Source organism: Drosophila takahashii, chromosome X, assembly GCF_030179915.1.
Source record: "Drosophila takahashii strain IR98-3 E-12201 chromosome X, DtakHiC1v2, whole genome shotgun sequence".
Classification (NCBI taxonomy): Eukaryota; Metazoa; Arthropoda; class Insecta; order Diptera; family Drosophilidae; genus Drosophila; species Drosophila takahashii.
The window spans coordinates 10,695,463-10,705,249 of NC_091683.1; the positions used below are offsets into that span (position 1 = coordinate 10,695,463).

The 9,787-nt window shown below is 37.5% G+C and overlaps 1 protein-coding gene across 1 annotated transcript; it reads right to left on the reverse strand.

Moving 5' to 3' along the window:
* Positions 1 to 2,427: 2,427 nt before the first annotated feature.
* On the reverse strand, positions 2,428 to 7,918 carry y (L-dopachrome tautomerase yellow). The gene is made up of 2 exons (XM_017139932.3): positions 7,499 to 7,918; positions 2,428 to 3,996 (listed from the first exon to the last, which is right to left on the reverse strand). Exons 1-2 carry the CDS (start codon positions 7,749 to 7,751, stop codon positions 2,606 to 2,608), a joined length of 1,644 nt encoding a protein of 547 aa, XP_016995421.2. The 5' UTR covers positions 7,752 to 7,918; the 3' UTR covers positions 2,428 to 2,605.
* Positions 7,919 to 9,787: the final 1,869 nt, after the last annotated feature.

A 9,787-nucleotide genomic window follows, 5' to 3' on the forward strand; every position in this document is an offset into this window, starting at 1 on the left:
AGTGCATTAGTTTTATCCAGCTGCACAAGTTGTCTGCCTTCTTTTTTTTTATATTCCTTACCTGCAGATGCAGATTCAATTGTATCTTCTTTTTTTTTTGTGTGGCTACACGCTACACGCTCGCTATCCTTATCGCGTTTTTTTCTGTTTCTGTACTGGGTTCTTTCCTTTACGATCTTACCACCAACAAAGCCTTTTTGGCCAGCAATTTCGCGGTTGGCCCCTCTGATGTCATAAACTGCGGCCATTAAAATGAAATTTCAATTGCAGCCGAATAATCATCGCATCCCAAGGGGCCAGCCGATCGCGAATTGAGCGATTAACTTGCACTTTCCCTGCTCCCAATCGAGATCTCTCTTCCTATTATGCTCAATTAATGTATGAAGTTATCGAAAAAATTGGAAAAATAACAAAGATATTGTTTATATGTATTAAAGAATGCTTTGGGCCTTTAAAAAAATATATTCATGTTGCAGAACATATATTGGGAAAAATACAAAAATATAGTTTTTCTACAACATTTATATCCATAAAAATTGCTTTGTGGCGCCGCTTTTGTTTCAGACCTAGTTATATTTTCGATCCGCTTCTTAAATCATCTTTTTATGTGGCCCCCTGGCTGAGCTCGCATTTCACGCCTTCCCGTGACCTTCTGCAATCAATTAAGACATTGATTAATAAGCATAAAACTTTTGATTTGCTATGCCTTTAATTGAATACCACTTTGAGGTACGAAAGTGAACTGTTAAATGCCCAGTTTAAAAGTTCGTTTCAATCCACATGGTGGCAAAACGAAAGACTGAAGCGCCGAACTTGATTTTTTAACAGCTTGCGAGATAACTTTGTTGTCGGCACAGCGAGCGGTGTGTCAATTTCAACTAGGAATGAAGTGGCGCCTTCAATTAAACTCAAAAAAAAATTCGGAAAAAAACACTGATGAAGCTGCAAAAAGTCGGTCTTTTATTTTTTGCGAGCGTTATTATAAAACCGCAGGATATTCAAATCGAAAATGCAAATCCAAAAGATCCGAAAAACTCATTCGAAACGGAAGCCCCAAATGGCAGCGTGAAATTAAAGGGCGTCTAACATAAAATTAGCAGCTCGTTTGGTTCAGCGAATTTATGGCATTTGAATAACTCAAATTATAGGGCCTACCGCTGACTGACTGACTTTTATCTCAATATTTGTTTTGGCCAAGCAAAGTATTAAAAAAATGGAGGGGAAATTTCTATAATTTGCATGGACTGCGGTTTTTGGCCTTATTTTTTGGCTATGTAAATCATGTGCCTGCCTTAACCGCAAATTAGCCACACGTACGATATTCTTCGTTTCTCGTTAAGCCGCGACCGAATATCCGAATATCCGCCTTAATGTTGCCCAATAAATATCAGACAGTCTGGCGTGTTAATAGAGCAAGTGTTGTTTTGCTCACTTTTGGCGTTAAGTGTTTCGCACAGGAGGCTTTTTTTCACCATCCTTCGACTGTCCGTCCGTAATCACTAAGTAAATAAATGTTGCCTGCTCCTTATTCCTCTGTTTGTTTTTCGAAAGTTGGACAAAATGCCACGCCCCCGAAACGGGGGGCATAAATCATCGCCTGGGATGTGATGTGGGGTGTTGTGAATAATCGCAGATGCACAGAAAAAAAAGAATCGAAAAATTAAGAAGAATTTCTTGCTCTTACCTTCTTATTTTTAAAAATTAAATTCAAATAAAATTCTCAAATAAATAAAAAAAAGAAAACATAATACGAAACTGTTTATTGAAACTACTGTTACGCTGTTTATAATCTTATTATATGTTTTTTCTTTAAATAATATCATTACAATTTTTAAAAATATAAAATAACCTGCAAAAACAACAAGGGCATACAAAATGTAATTTTTTCCCTGTGTAGTTTTGAAGGCTTAAAGCCGCGAGATCCCAGATGTGGGGCCACACTTGTAATTATGTGTGAAAACCTTACTTTTGAAGGGCGTTAAAACGTAGCATTTGCATGCCAAAAGGCGGGATTTTGAAAACGGGTTTAACTTTCGAATTATTTCAGCCCCAAAAGTAGGTTGTTTTCCTTAGAAGTCGGTCATATAATACAGTCCTTTTATTTACCTGAAGAGTAAACTATAAATAGCGCCACCTATCGGATGTCAAAAATGCTATGTAAAGTTTTAACAGATTCATCTATAAAAATGCGTCTCAAAATGATAACATTTTCATATAAAAAGTATGCAATGCTAGTTAAATATACAAGAATAAAATTTTTAAAAAACGAGTGAGAAAAGAGAAATTAACGCTAAAAATCTAGAAATTATTAGAAGCCATTCTATACTTACACCTCCGTTTTCCATTCTTCAATAAGTTCACAAAAACAACAATTAAAAAAAAAAGATTTATAAAAAAAAAATAGTTTATTTATTTTCTTGATTAAAAACAAAGCTAGGGGAAATACTCGATTTGCCACTTGCCAATACATCGTGTGATTTTTTGTTGTTTTATCAAATAACCGCTGTTGCCCTGTGTTTATGGTTTCATTTTGCTCATGAGAGTGTTTTGTCATTAAATATCCTATACAAGAAGCGAGAGTGAGTGGGAAGATATGGGTTAATGCTTAACCCTGATGCTGGTGGTGCCACCATCCAGATTGGCGGGCGTTCACATAGGTTTTCAGGCCATCCTGACCGATCGATGGAGCCGGTTGATGGGTGGGAAACAGATGGGGACCGCTTGTCTCGTAATTAATTCCATTGTGCTGATTGAAAATGTAAGCCTTTGGCACCTCAACACCGGCAGGACCCACTGTATTCGAGGTTACACTGATGCTGGATACCACATTTCCCGGATTTCCGGCTGGCAAATAAGTGCGACTCGGGGGCGGTGGCGATGAGACCCAACTGGTCTGCGGTTTCTGTGGCAAAACAGGACGATATTGTTTGGTGTACAACGGTGGACCGATGGGCAGAGCAGCTGCTTGCTTGGGTATCGAAACCGTATTCGGTGGCCCGTAGGCATTATTCCTCAAATCACACACAGTATTCTCAATCAGTGTGGCCAGCGGTGCGGTGTAAATACGGAAATTGGTATCAGCATAATCCAGATCGGAGAGCAAAAAGACTGGCATGCGATCCGATAGAACCCAAACATTTTTATTCTCATCAATCTTCACATCGGCCGGAAAGACCAGGCCCACATCATCGCGATCCACAATGCCATGGAATTGCGGTGAGTAGGGCATCGAAGAGTGCCAGCAACCGACGGCATTTTGATCGATTAAATTAAACAACTCGATGCCATCGTCGCTCATCACACGCGAAGTGGTATGGGCATTCGGACCACGTTCATCGAGGGCCACAAAATCATGGTAGCTATCCTCTGTCCTGGTCTCATCTCGCAGAATCCTCGTGGAAACGGCAAACTGTCGATGACTGGCCAAGGGACTGAAGTACAGGGTACGATAGCCGTCCGAACGAATCGGCGACAGGGACATGCCAAAGATGCCCTCCTCGCCCCATTGGAAATTAATGCCGGCCACATTGAAATCGCCCCTCAGAGGATCGGGGAAGAAGTACGAATGGGCCGAGAACCGCCAGGATTTATTCAATTCCCACGAGTAGGCAATCAGGCCATAGCCCAGTTCATCGGCAAAATAGGCATAGGCATCGTCGCAACTCTTGCCAATATCCACGGCAATATTGGCGATGAAGGTATTCGGATTGGTGTCCACACCAGGAAGTTCGTATCTCCGGATTCGCGTATCCGTGGTCAGATCGAAAACATTCACGGCGTAGGGGCAGGGATTGGTGGTGGTATTGCCAATGCCCACGGTTCCAGTGTCCAAAACCCACAGACGACCGCACTCGTCGACTTTGATGCGATACGCGGTCGTTATGCTGTTCGCACAATCTCCAGCGGTATTCGATCGCCAATCGGGATAGGGAATCAGTTCCGGTGAGCCCGTCAGGCTGCGATCCATGTTTATATAAGTCAGAGTGGCTGGGATTCCTGAAAAAAAGATATTAAAGATGGGATTATTAATGGAAATAATTGATATGGAACTTAAATGATTTGATTTTTAATTGTATTTATGAACGTTATTTTATTGAATTTGAATTAATGTATCCTAATATATTAGTATATATTAATAATATTTTTAAAAATATTTGATTATCATGTTACTTAATTGCACTAGTTAATTGCCAATTGGTAATACTTGCCCCAGATTTTTATTTTTATTGAATTGAATAAATTAAATGCATAGTAAAATAATTTTATAGATATATGCAAATATTTCTTGTATATTTCATTTTGTAATTAATCCACTCACTTAAAATAGTGCTCTGTCTGCCGGATAATAAAAATGTTATGGTAATACTATAATTACCCACATTTCTATTACCAAAAAAAAAAACGCTAATAAAACTGTTAGGTCTTGTCTCGCCAAAGAACAGAAATCGTTGAGGTGTTGTCTCTTGTCATCTCTTTGCGACACCCGGAACTTAAAATTATTAACCATTGCGCTGCGCTAACGACACTTTTAATTTCTGGAATTGTATAATCTCTGGAAGTTCTAAACTTCGCGAGGTATGACTTAAGTGTAAACTTGAGTCATGAGTTGGCTCATAAATTTGCACTGTTGCAAGTCGCATGCAATTTCGGATGTCATTAGCCGGCAAAACTGAGGCAACTCTCGGGGGCTCTGACATCATCATCAATATATATATGCGATATATCTGCGATATGTGTGAGTGTCTCGAGTGATTTCCGCTCCAGTTGCTTCTCTTCTATATCTCTTGGTTAATTGAATTTCCAGGCATTTCTGGTTTCTTCGTGCGGTATTTTCCTTTTTAATGCAGCGGGCGAGCGACATCGCAACGCCCTCTTTGTGGACCGAACCGCCCCGTTCGATCCGCCCATTTATCAGCGATTAAGCGATACAGTTGACAGCGATTTTTCCGCCCCATCAGCGGCTTTCAATTTGTGTGTTTTTTAACAAATTAAGTGGTTCGATTGGGGGAATTCAATTACATAGATATTTTATGGAGATTGATAACAAGGTGGAAAAATTATAGAGAAATTATGGAACAACTATGGTGAAATTGTGGGTAAAATAATTAAATATACTTAATATGATTTTAAATTTTGAATGCCTGGTAATTTGCTTCAATTAAGTTTTAATTGAATTACATGGAAAATTACAAATGAATTTTATGGAGTTTGATGGCAAAAAGGAAAAATTATAAAAAAAAATTTATGGAAAAATAAATAAATATAAAGAATTTTATTTGAAATTTTAAGTAGCTGATTTAAAATGTTTATAAGCCACAGTTTAAAAGGAGGAATTTCTTTGGAATGCAATTGATTCCTGTTTTTTGTCCACCAAAAATATTTGACAACCCAAAACATGTAATTGAAGTATCAACATTCTTGTTTTTGGCTTTTTGTGTTTCCATCTTTTTTGCTTGCAACTTTGTAAGCGTAATCTGTAAATCAGATTTCAAGTCACCGCCCCCCTGAAAGTCAGCCATTTTTTTCTGTTGGCGATCTCATTTGTGATTGAGATTAAGACTGCGTCTTGGGGTGGGCCACACATATCGTCGTGGCTATAAAGTGGCTAATGCGTCCACTCGGTGGCTCAATGGCTCAGTGGATCAAGTGGCTCAAGTGGTCAGTGGTTGGCGGTTCAATGGCTAATGGTGGCCGCCTAATGAATCTGTATGAAACACGAGCTGTTGAGTCGTTATCCGGCCAATTAATGTTGGCAATTCTTGGTTTTTAGCTTCACTTGCAGTTTCTCGATCGCATTCGTACCCGCATTCTCATTTCAATTTCGATTTCTCAGATTCGATTTCAATTTGTAATCCTGTCGTATACATGGCTCATTACTTATGTGGGAATAAAAGTAATGCCGCAATAACCGTCGGTTTACTTTGTGATCGGAACTGATTTACGCGCGAACCTTCAATTGGATTATCTAATGCATTTCGATTTTGATTTTTTATTTTGATTTTGATTTGCCTGGGTAAATAAGACCCATTAATCATAGCTCATAACTGTCAACTTCAGGTGTTTTTTCTATTTGCCACCGACTAATTGATTTGCTTCGATGGCCATTGAAGCGTGCCTCCAAAAGTATTCCACTTTGCCACAACTTTCACGTACTTTTGTTTGCTTTAATTTGGTCTTTATTTTTTGCCGAAACGGCCTTCTGGGCGTTTTGTTATTATTATTTCTTTGACTTCAGCTAGGCATTCGAAATCTTTTTCAAAAGAGACCTCAAGGTTGGGCCAGAATTTAGGGATATGCTTTTGAATATTTAATATTATGTATTTTACATAATTATTTTTAAACTTTAATAAAATATTATTTCCTATTTTAAGATTAATTTTGCACTCATGTCTTTGAAATAATTTTCAATAAAATATTATTTCCTACATTTCGTTTGCGAAATACACCTTTGTTGTAATCATTTGGCAAAATAACAAGACAAAAACAATTTGCTAATTTGTGTGTGAAATAGTCTCTAAGCCGCAGAACAATGTCTTTATAATATTTAGACTTTGTGCAACTCTCACTTCGATCCAACTGAAAGCTAATCATTGGTTAATGGCATAATGCCATAATATGTTATTGTTTGTGATTGGATTTCCATTTCCATTTTTGTGTGGCGACCCTGAAGAAGCCTTCACAATTCGGATGGTCATATAATACCTTATAATACCATATACCTCATATAATGCCAATGCCGCGCTATTGGCTTCGATTTTACAACGGTTAATTGTTTAAAGTTTTCAAATGTAAATGCAGCACGCAAGTATCAACCGGATTTATGAGAGGTCAACGCGCTGAAAACCAAGTCAAAAAAAAAAAACCCGCCACCCTCAAAAAAATGTTTGTCACTTTTCTGGAAGTTTTCCTTTCAGTTCTTTATCAGCCGGAAAGGAGAAAAACCTAGTCTTATAAAGCATATTTAAATCGTAATCCTAATAGAATCATAATCTACAATATGAAATAAAATATAATTACTTAGGCAAAACTTTTCCTGGAAAAATTCTACATGTAAAATGTATCTAATTATTTTATTTTAAATTTTCCTAAGGATTTAGGTATAAACAATTCATTTTGAAAGATTCACTCTCAAATATTTATTTTTCGTAAGCATTCTGTAATTATTTAAATATCAAATCAAAAGTATTGAATTATTTCACACTACACTTCCTAATCAATAATAAACATATCTAAAATTCTTCACACTTTTTTGGGAATTCAACTGACAATTTGTTTACAGCATCCATCTATCCCAACGATTTTCACTTGCTTCACACTCTGCTTTTGGTCAATCGAACCATTTATAAAAACTGCCAACCGTCAGCAATTCCTCAATCACTTAGATTCCACACCCAATTTGTAAGTGCTAATGATGCCCAAAGTTAGGTTGGTTCGCTTGCGATCACCATAAGGATTGGCTATCCGGCTTGTAAATTGAAAAATCAGATCCCGAACTTACCGTCTCGCCAGCGAGGAACTGTGACGAATAGTCGATTGCCAAAGTGCTCGACGCCAACGGGAAGACCATTTTGTGGAATATAATCGCCACTGGCGAGGGCCTGCTCCTTCAATCGGGCATTCGGGAAGGCGAAGTCCAGTTGGTTCCAGCTATAGCGTTCCTGGAGCTTGTAGGCAGCCCACGAGGGCGTGATCAGGGTGATCACCAGTGTGACCAGGGTCACCGGGATCCATCCTTTATCCTGCAACATCATGGCACACTACTAACAACGAACACACCACCGTAACACTGGGGCCAAAATGGTTTGGCAAAAAAAAAAAAATATATTAAACAAATATAATTTAAAGTTCTTGGGGCGGCGTTCTTTGGTGTTAGTTAGTCTCTGGGTTTTATTTTTTATCCTCTTCTGTGGACCGTGGCGCGCTTACGACTGTTGGCCACATTATGTCGGCCACGTTTTATATGAAGTTTTTTTTTCCCCGAAGACGAAGACTTGGGCCAATGAAAACGAAAACGAAGGCGCCAACTTCGGTGGTTTCAGTGGTTCGGCTGTTGGTCTAAACTTCGGGCATTTATTTTTTAGTGCGTGGCTTTTGTATTCAGTGATTGATTTTCACGCATGTTTTAATAAATACAAGTATTTCGTCGAACCCTCAAAATTCACCAAGTCAGCCGAGTCAGCCAGCAGCACCTTTCGCTGGGCTTGCCAATTTTTCATACACTTTTGAAAGGGTTTTTTGGTTTTTGGCTTTTGGCACACACTGAATTCTCTGAAATTCCTGGCCTTCAGCTAAATTTGAAATTTTGTTGATTTATGGGCAGATTAATTACAATATTTCAAGTTGATGTACAGCATTTGTTAAATATAATAAAAGTTAGAAATATTTTTTACTAAGGTATATTCATTCAATTGGTATTCATACCATTTTTGAGCACACTTTTAGGCTGGCAGGTTTGTGCATAAAATGCAGTTTTCGGCTTTCATACCAAAAACGGAATGGCTTCGTTCAAAAAAACTTGTAAAATTCTTTGTTGCGAAATATTTTAAAGCTTTAAGCTTAATACATAATTGTGACATCTTCAAAAAAATGTAAACGTCAGTCAGTTTTCAAAAATATTTGAATTATAATATCTCTCAAAATTAGTTAAAAAACAGGTTAATTATTTTTTAATTTTAGAAAGTCAGATTTAATTATAACTCATTATTTTTAAAAGCCCGGTGGATAATTATGTTCAATTTATAAGACCAGTGCACTTAATAATTTTTTATGACATATATGCAAATAAGCCAGATATTAGTATAATTTTTTAATGTAACCATAAAAAGATAAAGAGTATACAAAGCAGGTATTTCTTGGACAGCATTAAATCGGAATTACTTGGGCTGGTTTCGATTGGTTTAGCTTTGATTTCGATTGGGCAGTTCCGATGATTCACAATTCACCGAGGGTCAAACAGTTGGTTTCCGCTAATTATGGGCAGGTGATTTTTAGCATACATTTCATTTCGTACACACAATTTGAGAGTTACATAAGTAAAGTGTTCGAAAAAAATTAAGGAAGCACTCAAGTGTCTGTGTAATTTGCAATATTTTTGTGGTCCCTGTGGACCACCTGGATTTTTAGGGGAGCCCTAAGTGGGTAATGCTCTAATGGCCATCGCCACAAGCGAATGTGAAAATCCATAAAAAAAAAACGGACCGAAGGCGTTCGCATATGTAACTATTTTAACCCAACTTCTGCACCTGGTCAGCAAAAAAAAAGTAATACCACACGCATAATGAACAAGCCAAATAGGTAAATTTACGTTTTACGACCTCCGCTGATGAAGTGGTTTGCATTAATCTGGAATCACACAATCTACACGTTGAGTAAGGAAAAGTTGGGGCTCGCAAAAATATTTAAGGAGAATTATTTAATTGCTTAAAATTATTTTGTTATTCTGTGAGCAGGGCTACGACAAAAACTGATGAATCAAAAATTATTAATTAAATATTTAAAATCAATTCGGTTCTCTGAAGTATTCTTTTTTTAATTTTATACAAAATATTTACAAAAAAAAAAATGTTCTAAAAAAACGGTTTCTAATTTTTCCCTTAGTGTTTTGTAATTTTTGGCATTTGTTTTCGCAATTCACGCGATGCTAATTTTATGCAAAATGTGTAAAAATATTATGGTGGCCGAAAAAGTGGTTCAACTTGATCCCTTGGCCGCATTCTAGATCTTGACTCACCCACGGAATAGTAAACACAAACAGAAAAACACGCGGCAACCGAAAAATATGTTGCAC

What these genes read in the sequence shown, in the direction of transcription:
- y (XM_017139932.3), bottom strand. Translation starts at nt 7,751, where the DNA reads ATGATGTTGCAGGATAAAGGATGGATCCCGGTGACCCTGGTCACACTG. An exon ending in AGTTCCTCGCTGGCGAGACG is followed by an intron (nt 3,997 to 7,498) that starts GTAAGTTCGGGA and finishes TCTTTTTTTCAG; the next exon opens with GAATCCCAGCCACTCTGACT.